Source organism: Megalobrama amblycephala, linkage group LG11 (assembly GCF_018812025.1).
Source record: "Megalobrama amblycephala isolate DHTTF-2021 linkage group LG11, ASM1881202v1, whole genome shotgun sequence".
Taxonomy (NCBI): Eukaryota; Metazoa; Chordata; class Actinopteri; order Cypriniformes; family Xenocyprididae; genus Megalobrama; species Megalobrama amblycephala.
Genome location: NC_063054.1, coordinates 35,023,085 through 35,040,222, shown reverse-complemented (window position 1 = coordinate 35,040,222; position 17,138 = coordinate 35,023,085). Strand labels below are relative to the sequence as shown.

Here is a 17,138-nt window from a genome sequence, read left to right as displayed (position 1 = left end):
CAGTATCTTTACTTTACCCTAATGCTGAGAGGTTCATCATTTCCTGTTAAAGTGGCTGATGAGGAACTCAATACTCCTATAGTAAACGCCATGCCAGAGTCTCATCACATCATGGCCGCCATGCCAGAGTCTCATCTCGTCATATTGTGGGCGCTATGCCACAGTCTTGTCTTGCCACGTCGTGGCCGTCACGCCAGAGTCTTGTCTAGTCACGTCATGGTGGCCATGCCAGAGTTTCTTCATGTCATGGCTGCCACCAAAAATCTTGTCTCATCATGGTCGTCACGCCAGAGTCTCATCAAATCATGTCCGTTACGCCAGAGTCTCATCTCATCACATCTTGGCCGCTATGCCAGAGTCTCGTCTCATCACGTCGTGGCCATCACGCCAGAGTCTTGTCACGTCATGGTGGCCACACCAGAGATTCTTCATGTCATGGCTGCCACGCCAGAGTCTTATCTCGTCACGTAATGGCCACTATGCCATTGTCTCGTCTCGTCACGTCATGGCCACCATGCCAGAGTCTCGTCTCGACAAGTCATGGGTCCTGTCCCAAATGGCACACTCCGGACTTGTGGACTTCCTCAGAGTCCACACTTTGGTGATGTCATGTAGTGCAGACATATAGGGCCCTTGGCACGAGTCCACGAGGGCGCATTGAGAGGTATTTTCGTGACAGACTCGATCGTCATGCCGGAAATAACAGTCTGGTTGTTTTTTGACAGGAGCTGCAGGTTCAGGGATAATATTTAGCATCAAGAACAGGTTTATTTTCTTTTGCAAAATATTATCTCCATGTCAACTACACAGCCTGCTTTTGCTTATGCCACCTGGGCATTAGACAATATATATGTCACAGACACGTCAGGTTCCACCTCCTTCCAGTACCCACGCACACAATCACCCGAGTACTAATCACCGCCACCTGCACGTCATCAACTCTGTCATCACCACCACCTTAAATACCACACACTCACACACAGTCACTGTCCGGTCTCGTTTGTACTACAACTCCATGTGTACTTACCTTAAGGACTCCAACCTGCTACTTACCTGCTTCCATCGTCTCCAGTGTCTCCAGTCTCCCCCGTGTGCTTCTCCAACTGTGTGTGAGTGTTCCCAGTCTTCAGTCTCCAGCGTGCTTCTCCATAAACCATCTGCAATCAACAAAAGGACAGTATCACTTCTTCTATCAACTCACCAAACTTCCATCACTGCTTCATACTTACCGTTTACTCTGCTGAACTCAATAAAACATTGTCATTGCTTTTACATCTGCCTCCGAGCCGTCTCTGTTGTAACAATATACATGCTTACTTAAATAATGTATACAGTTGTAATAATACATAATGTTCCATTTGAACTAAGATTACAATTTTAACACATGATAAACATGTGCGTGAGTTTCAGATGAATTTACAGGTTTAAATATAAATACTAGGTTTACATATGACTCAGTAAAGCCCTGACATTCGGTTCTATTTATTTAATGAATCATAATGCGATCGTATTATTCAACGCGCTATTATTATGTTTGAGATATCAACCACTGGTCGATGACCATGTTTGTATAAACTGTAGGTAACAACTGGTAAAATGTACACCTAGGTCATAAAAACCGTAATGATACCTACACTTAAATATTTTCTTCTCAGCCATGTCATCTTTTGTCCTTGAGCTAAATCTCCTCCCATCCATTGTCTGATTGGCATTTTGCAAGGAATCCTGGGTAGTTAAAGTGTGCAGAGCCTGCATCTATGCGGGCTTCGCGGAAGACCGCTTCAAGGGTGCAAAGGGGGCGCTGCTGAGCACACTTCAGAGCGTTAAAATGCTGAATGGGACGGCCTATGGACTCGTAGACTCGGCAAGCACGCGCAATTTAAGTCCACGAGACCAAAAGTCCACATGAAGTGCGCCATTTGGGACAGGGCCATGGCTGCCACGCCACAGTCTTGTTTCGTTACGTCAAAGGCTACCACGCCAGTGTCTCGTTTTGTCGCGTTGTGGCCGCCACGCCAGAGTTTCGTCACATAATGGCTGCCACACCATAGTCTTGTCTCGTCATGGTCACCATGCCAGAGTCTCATTACGTCATGGCCGCCACGCCAGAGTCTCGTCACATCATGGCTGCCATGCCAAGGTCTAGTCTCATCACGCCATGGTCGCCAAGCCAGAGTTTTGTCTCATCACATCCGCCACACCAGAGTCTTGTTTTGTCAAATCATGGCCGCCATGCCAGAGTCTCGTCTTGTCACGTCATGCCTGCCACGCCAGAATCTTGTCACGTCATGGCCCCAACGCCAGAGTCTCGTCATGACATGGCTGCCGTGCCAGAGTTTGTCACATAATGGCTGCCATACCAGAGTCTCATCTTGTCACGTCATGGCCATAACGCCAGAGTCTTGTTATATCATGGTCGCCACACCAGAGTCTTGTCATGTCATGGCTGCCACACCAGAATCTTGTTTTGTCTTGTCACATCATGGCCGCCAGAGTCTCGTCTCATCACATCATGGCCGCCAGAGTCTCGTCTCATCACATCATGGCCGCCACACCATGGTCTGCTACGAATCCCCTCGATCACTGGAACAGTTCAAGAATGAAAGAGTCTGATATCCAGTGAGATGGATCCACCCTTCGAGGTACGAGCGGCAATTGGGTCGAGTCCAGTGATCCCAAGTCCAGTGGTCTCACTCTGGTGGAGCTGGCTACTGCTACAGCTCCTCCAAAGGCACCTGTGTTCGCTTGTGAACTGTCTGTTTTACATGTGCTCACTGTTATCTCTGTGTGCCCTGTCATGGCCAAGGAGGCTGATTATGAACTTTCTGTCTGTCCAGTCACAGCCAAGAAATGCAAATCTGAACTCTCTACCTGCTCTGATTTATTCAAATTCCAAACAGTTTGATTTGATATAAATTCCTTTGGAAATATATCAGGTACAGTACTAGTCAAATCTCTTAACTTGTGTAAAAACTATAGACATGGACAATGAGTGGCTTTTCTGAGGTAAACATAACTCCATGACATGTTTACAAGCTGTTTTATTGATGCCTTTCCACAGTCTAAACATTGCTTGAGTAAATATATGAAATTATATGATACATTTTGGCAAGCTGTAGCCTACTGTATCTTTCAACATACCCTCTGATGTTCATTCATGTTTATTTCATGTTATAATTTGTATTAAAGTGTAGTTTTTTTTTTTTCATCATTCAGAATGCAATATGTATTTTATGTCATACATAAAAGAGTGGTGATGACATTTTTGTAGGCCAAAACTCAGAAACAAGTTGGCATTTTAGCACTACCAGTTCCATTGTCCTGAAGTCAGTGGTTTTTTTGAATGGGTTTTTGGTCAAGTGCCTGAAATAAGGTCTTTGGCGAACTCAAGATAATTTTTTCACATTTTATTAAAATACATCAGTAATACCCTCTTGTGTATTTTTTTTTTTTTTTTTTTTTAAGCTGTTACTTGTCTTGTAAAAGGTGGCTGCTAACAAGTGTCTAAATGAGACTACAGAGGTTGTCAGGAATATTAAACATCATCAGGCCAAACAGGAAAACTTATCTACTCACAACTCCACTTTTACAGCCTTGTTGTGTTTATAATCGTGCCCTTGCAAACTATTATAACTTGAACTTTCAGGGAAAATGTATTTAAACAAAGACTGAAAGAGTTGTCGGAAGCTTAGTGATGGTGATGCTGAAGTCATGCGACTGTGGTGTAGTTCGTTTATAGCCTACATTTAGGTAGGCCAACTTCTGCTGACTGTCTTTACACTTCAAAATTTATAAAAGTTGGGTTAATTTGTGAAGATTATCATGATGAACAACACATATGAGAATTATAAACTTTTGTAAGCCAGAGCTTATTTTCTGCAATAATCCAAAAGCCAATGGAAAAAATCGTATTTGGTTTTTGTTGAGGGAACCAAGGTGATGCAAACTCAAGATACAAAAATACGTAATTACTGCAGCATTCTATGCACATATTGTTTATAAGTGTGTGAGGATTCCCTCATTTTTGCTCATACAGTCCTACAAAATGAGTGGGCAGTTTTTTAGACCTGGTATTTATGTATGTTTATGTTTATGTTTAAAATACAGTTATGTCTGCCTCACAACTTGTTGAACTAAGATGGACTGCTTTTGCTTTTTTTGTTGAAAAAGTTTAATTTTCATATAGGCCACTGTTTTGATCTTTTTCATAGATAAAACACATGGGATTTTACACTGTTGTTTATTTATGTGAGGTCAGATCACAATGAAATAAAGTCAAACCGTGAAAACAGTGATGTCAGACGAGTTTGGTTCAAATATTCTCATTGTTATAATGAGAGAAAGGGTTTTTCTAAACCATGGGTAGAAAAAGCCATATATGATGGGGTTTATGGTTGAGTTGATGTAGCCTAACCAGACAAACACTTCAAAAAGAGCAACTGGGGTGGAAAAGTTGATGTAGGGATCAATCATAGAGTTAATAAAAAAAGGCAGCCAGCAAAAAATAAAGACACCCACGACCACACCAAGAGTTTTTGCTGCTTTGCGCTCAGATCGTCGAGAGCTTTTAAACACATTCACATTTTCATTCTGGTTTGCCTCACTGATTGTTCTTACATGTTTTTTTGCAACTACAAAAATCCTCACATATAGTCCAACCATGACAGAACAAGGCAAGAAAAACGTTAATAATGTGTCTAAAACAGACCACAATTTACTGAAAAGCAGACTGCAACTTCCTATACAGTATCTTGATTTTATATATTCCTCCAGTCCTTCCACATTAGCCTTTGAATACAGTAGACCATATGAATATACTGCAACCATGCTCCAACTTATCAGCACCATGACCCATGCAACAGGCATGGTTATTCTTGTAGGGTACTGAAGCGGATAACACACAGCCTGATGTCGGTCAATAGCAATACAAACAAGATGCAAAATAGACACAGATGTGAGAAATAAGTCAAAAGTGGAGTGGAGCAAACAGAAGGCATCTCCATAGTACCAGCAGCCATCGACAGAACGGATCATACTGAAAGGCATGACCACCAGTCCAAGCAGAAGATCCACGAGAGCCAGAGACATCACCAGGATGTTAGTGGGAGTCTGGAGCTGTTTGAAGTGCGCTATGGAGATGATGACCACAGAATTTCCTAGAATAGTTACAGTCATCGCCGACACCAATATGAGATACAACACAGTCTGAGTGGAAACAAGATGTATGCCTTTAAGACAAGAGTTGTTCACTGCAGGAAAACAAAACTCAGTGGGATCATATTCTTGTGATGATAAATCCATCCTGCCTGTCGTGTTTTCTTCTTCTTTGTATGCGAAAACATGAATCTAGTAAATTCTGCTTTAGCTGGACTGGTTAGGCTTTTAAATATTCTTCGTGGTGTTCTCTGACCCTCCCACATCATCACAGGGTAGCAAATGACAATCAAGCACTCATTAAAAATGAAGAGTTAAAATTAAATATACAGAAAAATCTTTTTCAAAACAAAAAATTTCTGTTTGTCTATTGTTTATACATGTCAAAGTATAGTTTTAATCAGTGTTTTTATTTGTCATTGAGATAGTGTTGTAGTTTTTATTAATATTTTGAATTAGTTTTTATTTTTAAATTTTCCTTTTTCATTTAAATTAAAGGTCGGTATGAAATAAAAGTTGCAATTTTCTTTTCTTCCTTATCTCAAACAAGAAAAAATGTACAGCGGGACTTGATTTTGTCCATCGGAAATTGATTGAATGGTTGTGGCTTTCTATTGGTGGATCACGTGAGTGACAGGTTGTCCCGCCCTCACGCCAGTAATGCGTCATCAGAGAAGAGAATAAGTTATTTTGATTAAATATTATGTGGGCATTGGAAAAAAATGTGGAAGGATAAATCATTTATATAAAAAACTGCAATATTCCATTTTCTTAAAATATGTCTGTACCATTGTTTTGTCTCAAGATGTACAGCAGTAATGTTTTTTTCTAAGGCACATTTATAAAAGCTACTTAAATGCCCTAATTGAACGAAGGTCTAATCCTGGTTTAGTCTAAGCCCTGTCTGTGAAACCGGGCCTTAGAGTTTTAGTTAAAAAAAAAAATCCCGGCTTAAATTAAATAGGGTAAATGACAGAATAAATGAAAGCTATGCTATTTTATACCATAGCAAAGCTGAAAATCCATCCATTTGTTAGTAGCAGAATTAATTATGGTACTGATCTGTTTGGCCTTTTGGCCTCTCCAAAAGACAAATAAATCCTATGAATCAAAATGCAGCACCACGGATCATAACATGCCACCTCATTTTTAATAGACATCACTGGTTACCTGCACAGGAAGGCAAAAGAGCTTAATGTTGTTGTCCTGACCATTAAAGATGTCTCTGGGCCCAATTCATAACCCCCTTTCTTCAGCTCTATAATCTAATTAAAATATTGGCTACAAGATGATCATTTATTCCTGGCCAGGAAAGCATATGCCATTGAGATGAATTAAAACGCTAAGGGATATCTTTTTCCTGGAAAGCTTTTATAGATCTATTTGGGTTAAAAAAATACTGAAACCTACTTAAGAAATGTGCCCTAAGCTTCACACAAGCATGCCACTTTTATATGAACTGATTAAAACCTACATTTTAAGAAAAGTTTTTTTTAAACTATGGATAGAAAAGGCCATGTATGATGGGGTTTATGGTTGAGTTAATGTTACCTAACCAGACAAACACTTCAAAAAGAGCAACTCGGGTGGAAAAGTTGATGTAGGGATCCATTATAGAGGTAATAAAAATGGCAAGCACAGTACAACAGCGCCAGTGCGCTCACCACACTCCAGCTATAGGTGGAGAGGAGAGAGTGATAGAGCCAATTCAGTGGATGGGGATTATTAGGAGGCCATAATTGGAAAGGGCCAATGGAGGGAAGTTAGTCTTTATAAGAAGCGCCATGGGATTTTTAATGACCACAAAGAGTCAGGACCTTTGTTTAACGTCTCAATGAAGGACATGCTTGTTACAGTATGGTGTCCCTGTCACTATACTGGGGTGTTAGGACCCACACAAACCACAGGAAGAGCACCCCCTGCTGGCCTCACTAACACCTCTTCCAGCAGCAACCTAGTTCCCTTTCGTGGGAACTATCGACGCTACGTCAATGACGTGATGGGAACCTTCTGCATTTTGTGTTCGTGAAGCACCTCTGTATCCAACCAATGAGAAGACGTGACGTCAGAGGCGGGTGACGTCACGGACCAGGAAACTATAAAACATACCCAAAAGCAGAGAACGCCAGCTTCTGTTGTCTTTAGCAAGCGCTATCTGTATCTTGTCTGTCTTATTTACTGTTGTTTGTCCCTGCACACATTGCACACACTGATCTCTTCGTCCGAGGACAAGAGTTTCATAACACAAAATAAGACAAATATATATATAAATGGCGGAAAAGCAGCAGAAATTTACAAAGTGTGCTCCTCCCTGTCCGCGCTTCATTACGGACGGGGATACACATGAAATGTGTGTAAAATGCCTGGGAGTTGAGCATGCACAGGCAGCTCTCGAGGGAGCTGTCTGTGTACATTGCGAGAGGCTCACTCTCAGAGTGCTGCGTTCACACCGGGCGCTCTTTGAGGAGGGCGCCGCGGCGAGTGTTCCCCGCGGGTCCGGTCCCGCTGCTGCTGAGGCACGGCGAAGGCTGCACTCGTGGGGTTCACAAATGGATTTAGCAGAGGGGGGAGAGACGGGCTCTGCCCTATCGCTCCCCTTACCTGCTAGACCCAGTGTCTCTCCTCTGGTGGCGGAAGCACGCGCTGCGGTTTCTTCCCCCCGGAGAGAGATACCGGCACTCAACATATCTTCCTCCGAGGAGGTTGATGTGGAGGGTGTCGGAGAAGGAGATGAGGGACCGCCATCCTCATCTCCAGCGTACGAGGAGCTTTTGAAGGTAGTGACCCGGGCAGTTGAAAAGTTAAAAATAGACTGGCCCGCAGAGAAAAGTGAAACTCAGCCTAAAAGCAAACTCGATGAAAGATTTCTTCCAGCACGGTCACTACCCCAGCGTCGGGGTCTGCCGTTCTTTCCAGACCTCCACACCGAGGTGTCGAGGTCGTGGAAGAGACCAGTACAATACCGTGTTTACAGCCCCCAAACGTCATTATACAGTAACATCATGGGGCTGAAACACCACGGCTATGGGACAATGCCTCGGGTGGAAGAGACGCTCGCCAGCTATCTCTCTCCCGAGTCTGCGTCGTCCCTTAAGACCCCGACGTTGCCCACTAAGCCATTAAAAACAACCTCCAGCTTAGTGGGCAAGGCTTATTCGGCGGCAGGTCAGGTGGCGGCATGCCTGCATACAATGTCTATCTTGCAGGCTTACCAAGCCGACCTGCTGGGGGAAATAGATGAGAGCGGGGAAGCATCATTTGAAGCCATACATGAACTCAGAAAGGCGACAGATCTAGCTCTCCGGGCCACCAAGGAGACGGCCAAATCAATCGGCCGTTCTATGGCAGCCCTGGTGGCCACGGAGAGGCATCTATGGCTTAATTTATCCGATATAAAAGAGAAGGATAAAAACGTCCTGATGGACGCGCCGCTGTCTCCTGCTGGCCTGTTCGGCGACGCAGTGACATCTGTCGTCGACAGGTTCCAGGAGACACGCAAACAGTCAGCGGCGTTTCAAAGGCTTCTCCCCCGTCGCTCTCATCCCCCCGAGACTGCTGGGCGGGAGCAGTCTCGGCCGATAGCCAGCTCCTCGGCGCACAGGGCGCAGCAGAAAGCCAGTGTGGCCACCCGGGCTCCCCCGCAGAAAGCTTGGGGACCGGGGCGGTCAGCACAGGCGAAGCCTTCCGGGGGTAGGGCGGACCTGAGGACCGTCATTATCTCCCGGAAGGCTTCCAAGAAAAGGTCCTGATGCCAGTCATTTGGGACCTTTGAGGGCAGTCCCCTCCGGGGTAATTCAGTTATCATCTCGGGCGCCCGTTCTACCCCGGTGCCCTCAGGAGGCCGTCCTGCCAACCCTGCCACCCAGTGTGCGTCAGGGCGCAGCGGTCTCCACCGATCCTCCGAGGGGGATCGGTCAGCGCTCGATTCGTTTGTCTGCCGGTGCGCCGCATCAGATGAACGAGCCAAGTGCTCAAAAAACACCAGAGACCAGTCTCGAGAGACTGGTTCCCTTAGTAGAATATATGGAAGAATGGAAACGTCTCCCGAACATTTCAAAATGGGTGCTGCTCATGATACAACAGGGTTACAGAATTCAGTTCGGTTCTCGACCGCCCAAGTTCAATGGGGTTCTCCACACAGTGGTAGCCCCAGAGCAGTCTCTGGTGATGGAACAAGAAGTTACGACGCTTTTGCAAAAAGGAGCTATAGAGAGGGTTCCTCCTCCCAGCAAAATGTCAGGCTTTTACAGCCGCTACTTCATTGTTCCAAAGAAGGATGGAGGGTTGCGTCCGATCATAGATTTACGTGTGTTAAATCGATCTGTAAAAAAGTTGAAGTTCAAAATGCTCACACTCAAACAGATTATCCCACAGATCAGGTCCGAGGACTGGTTTGTGGCAATAGATCTGAAAGACTTATTTTCATGTATCCATCCATCCTTCTCACAGAAAGTTCCTCAGGTTTGCTTTCAGGGGCGAAGCTTACCAATACAGGGTCCTTCCTTTCGGCCTATCTTTATCACCCCGCACGTTCACGAAGTGCGTGGATGCAGCGCTGGCTCCGTTGAGACTCCAGGGCATCCGCGTATTGAACTATATCGACGATTGGTTGATACTAGCTCAAACAGAGCGTCTAGCAGTTCAACATCGAGATGTTGTTCTGTCACACATGAAGAAGCTTGGGTTGAGGCTCAATGCCAAAAAGAGTGTGCTGGTCCCGAGTCAGGTTGCAAATTATCTGGGTGTAATCTGGGATTCCACCACGATGCAGGCGCAATTGACCCCTGCTCGTGTGAGTTCCATTCTCGGGGCCGTGAACGGGGTGAAGTTAGGCAAGTCACTCACTGTAAAACAGTTTCAGAGACTGTTGGGTCTGATGGCAGCTGCGTCCAACGTTGTTACTTTTGGCCTTCTGCACATGAGACCCTTACAGTGGTGGCTCAGGACCAAGGGGTTTTCCCCGAGGGGAAATCCTTTTCGTATGATCAAAGTCACGCGGCGATGCCTTCGTGCTCTGGTCATGTGGAAAAAGCCTTGGTTCCTGTCCCAAGGACCCGTGTTGGGAACTCCTCGTCGTCGTGTAATGCTAACGACAGATGCTTCCCTCACGGGCTGGGGGGCGATCATGAGTGGTCGCTCAGCTCAGGGTCTCTGGGAGGACCATCAGCTCTCCTGGCACATAAATCGGCTGGAGATGATGGCGGTGTTTCTAGCACTAAAACACTTCCTCCCAGACCTGAGGGGACACCATGTGTTGGTCCGCACGGACAACACCACGGTGGTCTCATATATCAACCACCAAGGGGGTTTGCGGTCTCGCCTGCTATGCAATCTGGTCAGCCGCATCCTCCTGTGGGCCCAGGGAAAACTCCTTTCATTGAAAGCAGCGTATATTCCGGGGCGGTTGAATGTGGGAGCAGACGCTCTGTCGAGGCAGGGCGCGAGGCCGGGGGAATGGAAACTCCACACCGAGGTGGCGGAGTTGATATAGAAAGTCTATGGTCGAGCTCAAGTCGATCTATTTGCCACAGAGGAGTCAACTCAGTGCCCTCTGTGGTACTCTCTGGAGCACCCAGCGCCTCTAGGGCTAGATGCTATGCTACAAACGTGGCCGAGGCTACGTCTGTATGCATTCCCCCCGGTCTCATTGCTCCCGGGAGTTCTGGAGAAGGTTCGCCAGGAGAGGGCCGACCTAATACAGGTGGCCCCTTACTGGCTGACAAGAATATGGTTTGCGGACCTAATATCTCTCCTTCACGGCTCTCCTATGGAGCTTCCTCTCAGACAGGATCTCCTGTCACAAGCGGGCGGCACGATCCTCCATCCCCGCCCAGAAATGTGGAAACTATGGGCCTGGCCTCTGAGGGGGCAAGGCTCATAGAATCTGGTCTCCCAACCGAGGTTGTGGAGACCATCCTTCACTCCAGAGCTCCCTCCACGAGGAAGCTGTATATGTATAAATGGAAACTGTTCGCCACATGGTGTGGCCAGCGTAATACGGACCCTGTCCACTCTCCTATTAGCTGTGTGCTACAATTCCTTCAGGATAACCTAGTTATACGCTTCCTCCGTGGTGCACTGAGGTTGAGGCCTTCGGTGCGCACAAAAGCTCCGACCTGGGACTTATCTATTGTGCTCCAAGGGTTAGCTGAGGCTCCCTTCGAGCCAATAGAAGAAGTGTCAGATAAATTTCTAACACTAAAAACAGTCTTTCTGTTAGCAATTTCTTCCTTGAAAAGGATTGGTGATTTGCAAGCGCTGTCAGTCGCTCCATCATGTTTGGAATTTGCGCCTGGTATGATCAAGGCTTTCTTACATACTAGACCGGGCTATGTGCCAAAGGTCCCCACTAGAGTCCCAGGTCCCATTGTACTGGAGGCTTTCTGTCCTCCTCCATTTGAAAATCAGGATCAGGAAAAACGTAATCTGCTTTGCCCTGTGAGGGCGCTGTATGCCTACACCCACAGAGCTGCCCTGTGGAGAAAAACAGATCAATTATTTGTATGTTACGGGTCCCCTAGAAGGGGGGGCCCAGCATCCAAGCAGAGGATGAGCAAGTGGGTGGTCGAGGCCATCTCACTCGCATATAAAGCAGTGGGACAGCCATGTCCCTTAGCCGTTAGAGCTCATTCTACAAGAGGTATGGCCGCTACTAAAGCTCTTTTGTCAGGAGTGTCACTGGACGACATATGTGGTGCAGCTGGATGGTCATCCCAGCACACTTTCATCAGATTTTATAATCTTAATATAAGTTCTACTCCAGGTTCCTTGGTCTTGCAAGATAGCAGCCAGGCACTTGAAGATACGGCGTAGTTGGGACAGCGTTCCCATCACGTCATTGACGTAGCATCGATAGTTCCCACGAAAGGGAACGTCTCGGGTTACGAGTGTAACCCCTGTTCCCTGAGTAAGGGAACGAGACGCTACGTCACGTTGCCGTACCTCCCTCATACCTGGAGCGCTTGCTTCAGACATATTCCAGAAGCTGGCGTTCTCTGCTTTTGGGTATGCTTTATAGTTTCCCGGTCCGTGACGTCACCCGCCTCTGACGTCACGTCTTCTCATTGGTTGGATACAGAGGTGCTTCACGAACACAAAATGCAGAAGGTTCCCATCACGTCATTGACGTAGCGTCTCGTTCCCTTACTCAGGGAACAGGGGTTACACTCGTAACCCGAGACGTTTTCCCAGGAGGTCTCCCATCCAGGTACAGACCAGGCTCAACACTGCTTAGCTTCAGTGGGCAACCAGTCTTGGGCTACAGGGTGATGTGGAAGAGAAGAGATGTCACTGCCAGAGGGAGGGGAAGTTTTTTATTATTAGTAGTAAAGATTATTAGGGCATTTAAATAATAATAATATATATATATATATATATATACATATGTGCTCTAGGGTGGCCCTTATCTTTGGACTTTTTAAATCTTCTGCTCTCACCCACCCAGTCAACTCTCCTTCATGAGAAATGGAAACAAACCAAATTTTGCTGAGATTGTATACGTTTAGGGTGAGCTCAACAAAATTGAAATTCCGTCTTAATGACCATAACAGCACATAATTAATAATTATACAAGACCATTAGTAAATGTTGAATTAGTTTAAAAATGAGAACACATAACAGTGTTGTTAGTTTTAAAATGTTAATGCTGCCGATTGGGAATGCGGGCCTTTTCCCAAAAGTCTTGGACCTCCTTCATGGTCTGCACTGATGCTTCATGCTTCACTATACACTTTTTTCCCATTCGGTGCAGATATACTCTAAGAACATTGACAATGAAAGGGGAAAGTGACATGTGAAGGCCAAGTATGGTAACCCATACTCGGAATTTGTCCTCTGTATTTAACCCATCCAGGTTATAATTTGTCCTCTGTAATCCAAGTTAGTGTGTGTGTGTGAGTGAGTGTGTGTGTGTGTGTTCACTGCTCACTGCAAACTGTGGACACACACACCCAGAGCAGTTGGCAGCTATTATGCTGTGGTACTTGGGGAGCTATTAGGGGTTAGGTGCCTTGCTCAAGCACACCTCAGTCATTTCCTTCCAGTGCTGGAATTAGGCCATGACTGCCCCCACGTAACATTGGTGATAAAGACTCCTTCTTGCTTTCATCCTGGTTACGCAAAGTGGCCATCTGATATCAGAAACTAAACTTTCACTTTCATCAGATATCAAGTACCTGTTGATAAAAAGATGCATGCTTTGAGCATACCTTAAATGACAAATTATCTGGATGAAATTTTGAAACCCCTGTTTAGTGGCCTCCCCAAAAGACAAATAAATCCTATGAATCAAAATGCAGCAACACAGATCATAACACATCACCCATTTTTAATAGACACACTGGTGAACTGCACAAGAAGGCAAAGAACTTTATGTTGTTGCCCTGACCATTAAAGACTTCTTGGACCAATTCATACCCCCCCCCCCACACACACACACACACCCTCTATATATATATATATATATATATATATATATATATATATATATATATATATATATATATATATATATATATACAGCACAATACATCTTCCGTATTAGTTTGAAAAAATGGCAACAAGATGATCATATTTCTGGCCAGCAGAGCAAATGCCACTGACATGAATAAAAGCTCTATTGATATCTTTCTCTTTGAAGGCTTTTATAGATCTCCTTGGGTTAAAAAATACTGAAACTTACTGAAGAAATATGCCCTAAAGCATGCCACTTTTGAATGTGAACTGAAAACTGGTTAATTTTTAAAAATGTTCGAAACATCAAATCTGAATTCAATTTGGTTTTTCATAATTCGGGATGCAGTGTGTAATTAATGTCATTCATAATGCACAGTAATGCACTGTAAGTGTGCCAGAGATCTGGTTTTACAATGTTCTTTATATGATTTGCAATAGGAAGCATCAGTGTGCTGCACGGTGAATTCAGAAATGGAATCAAACAGTGAAAACATTGATGTCAGATGAGTTTGGTTCAAATATTCTCATTGTTATAATGAGAGAAAGGGTTTTTCGAAACCATGGGTAGAAAAAGCCATATATGATGGGGTTTATGGTTGAGTTAATGTAACCTAACCAGACAAACACTTCAGAAAGAGCAACTGGGATGGAAAAGTTGATGTAGGGATCAATCCCAGAGTAGGGCTGGACAATAATTCAATATCAATATATATCGCGATATATTTTTTTTCGATAACGGTGATATGATTTTTAAACACATTTCCGGTATTTCGATATATACATTACAACATTTCTCACTGACTTGAGGCGCAGCCGTAGAAAGAGCAGAACGCGATTGGCCATTGGCGTGATGACGTACACCACAGAGACACGCAGCCATCAGCCAGTGCTCGGCGTTAATATGATTTGTTTGAAATAGCAACATGGAAAACAGACAGAGTTCAGATAATGTATGTTTCAGTCGATGGATGCGCAAAACGTTACAACAACGATAATCAAAAAGCGTGGACAAAACAGACACTCTTTGTAAACTGTTAACAGCTAGTGCTCTCTGCTCTAATGTCCAGTCATTTACGCCGTCATCACCCGGGTGTTGATAGCGCGCGAGCGCAGGTGAGACCTGAACAGCACACGATGCTATCTGTGTTTAAACTAAACTAATTTAAGCCTTGCTGATTTAAACAGAACAAGACGCGAAAGAGAACTCGCACGCGCTGTGAGAAGATTTGTGTGCACTCATCCGAAGCGCGCACACGCTTATTTCAGACAGCGCGCAAATACTGACTTCTCTTTCAAGTCTTGCGCTTCGGCGGACAAATTCATACACAAATTAAGTCAACATGCCCGTCTTGGCGAGTATCCTAGCAAACATAGTCGGTTATGTCTTAAGTGAACGTGTAACAGTCGAGAAAGACATCGCATGTGTAACAGTATATGTAGCTACTGGATCGTGCATGTCTTAAAGGGGAAAAAACTATTCCTGCTGCCTGTTTTTAATGTTAAATTAAACAACAAATAACAAAGAAATCACTCACTGCTCTTGACTGAATAGTTTTTGTAACTTCAATAATGATTCATCTTTATTTATTTTATACAGTAAAGATAATATGCAGTGATATTTTATATTTGATTACTTTATCCATTTTCTGTACCTGAAAACTACTGTTAGATACCTGAAAACCTGAAAAGCACTGTTTATTTTATTTGAATATTTGCTTTATTGTACTTATTTGTGATGTACTTATTTGCTTGTAGTTTGATCGTTTGTTCTTATTTTCTTTATTTTTATTTGACAGTAGTCTTATTTTTAGGGTCACGGTTTCGGTACGGTTCGGTATGTGCTAATAGCACATACCGAACTGTACCAAAACTGTGACCCTAAAACCGTGATACGAACCGAACCGTGAGCAATTTGAACCATTGCACCCCTAGTGTCATCAACACTCAACAATGTCCCTGCCCCAGCAATGTGTTTTTGTTGTTTCTCACTGTTTTTTTCTGTTTTTACTGTTCACAATCTTTATCTTGGCTGAAGCACTTTTGTTTTAATCTATATTAAGGATAATAAAATCAGCCTACGTTATAGTTTAATGTTAAAGATATTAATATTACAAAAGTGAGTGAGTCTTATGTTTATTTTTTATGTTTGTATGAAGGCTAAATACAAATAAAAGCTGAACATAAATTTATTTGTACTATTTTTATTTCTAAAATATTATATAGTTTTATAGGAAGAGATTTCATAGATTTGGCAAATTCATTTTTCAGACGTTGTGGCCATTCTTGGCAGTTTTTCTGAGGCTATTATATAGTTCATATCGATATCGGAATTATATCGTATCGACCGAAATTAAGAATTATATCGTGATATAAATTTTGGCCATATCGTCCAGCCCTATCACAGAGTTAATAAAAAAAGGCAGCCAGCAAAAAATAAAGACACCCACGACCACACCAAGAGTTTTTGCTGCTTTGCGCTCAGATCGTCGAGAGCTTTTAAACACATTCACATTTTCATTCTGGTTTGCCTCACTGATTGTTCTTATATGTTTTTTTGCAACTACAAAAATCCTCACATATAGTCCAACCATGACAGAACAAGGCAAGAAAAACGTTAATAATGTGTCTAAAACAGACCACAATTTACTGAAAAGCAGACTGCAACTTCCTATACAGTATCTTGATTTGATATATTCCTCCAGTCCTTCCACATTAGCCTTTGAATACAGTAGACCATATGAATAGACTGCAACCATGCTCCAACTTATCAGCACCATGACCCATGCAACAGGCATGGTTATTCTTGTAGGGTACTGAAGCGGATAACACACAGCCTGATGTCGGTCAATAGCAATACAAACAAGATGCAAAATAGACACACATGTGAGAAATAAGTCAAAAGTGGAGTGGAGCAAACAGAAGGCATCTCCATAGTACCAGCAGCCATCGACAGAACGGATCATACTGAAAGGCATGACCACCAGTCCAAGCAGAAGATCCACGAGAGCCAGAGACATCACCAGGATGTTAGTGGGAGTCTGGAGCTGTTTGAAGTGCGCTATGGAGATGATGACCACAGAATTTCCTAGAATAGTCACAGTCATCGCCGACACAAATATGAGATACAACACAGTCTGAGTGGAAACAAGATGTATGCCTTTAAGACAAGAGTTGTTCACTGCAGGAAAACAAAACTCAGTGGGATCATATTCTTGTGATGATAAATCCATCCTGCCTGTCATGTTTTCTTCTTTGTCTATGAAAACATGACTCTTTATTCTGCTTTAGCTGGACGGGTTAGGCCTTAAAATATTTTTCACGCTCTTCTCTGACCCTCCCACATCATCACAGGGCAGCAAATGACAATCAAGCACTCATTAAAAATAAACATACAGAAAAATATACACACTGAAATGACATTATTTAAATTTTCTGTTTGTCTATTAATAATTATTCATGTTTATACATATAAAAAAATGGTTTTAATCAGTGTTATTTTTTGTCATTGAGTGTTATAGTTATTACCTTTT

At 43.6% G+C, this 17,138-nt stretch overlaps 2 protein-coding genes across 2 annotated transcripts; both read right to left on the bottom strand.

Annotated features, from left to right (window-relative positions):
- Positions 1-2,239: 2,239 nt before the first annotated feature.
- LOC125278780 (trace amine-associated receptor 13c-like) lies at positions 2,240-5,323 on the bottom strand. Its single transcript, XM_048208116.1, has one exon. The coding sequence runs from the start codon at positions 5,299-5,301 to the stop codon at positions 4,276-4,278; it is 1,026 nt and encodes a 341-aa protein (XP_048064073.1). The 5' UTR covers positions 5,302-5,323; the 3' UTR covers positions 2,240-4,275.
- An 8,407-nt stretch (positions 5,324-13,730) lies between these two features.
- On the bottom strand, positions 13,731-17,114 carry LOC125278474 (trace amine-associated receptor 13c-like). The gene is made up of 2 exons (XM_048207676.1): positions 16,011-17,114; positions 13,731-14,292 (listed from the first exon to the last, which is right to left on the bottom strand). The coding sequence occupies exons 1-2, from the start codon at positions 16,848-16,850 to the stop codon at positions 14,086-14,088; spliced, it is 1,047 nt and encodes a 348-aa protein (XP_048063633.1). The 5' UTR covers positions 16,851-17,114; the 3' UTR covers positions 13,731-14,085.
- Between the last annotated feature and the right edge of the window lie 24 nt (positions 17,115-17,138).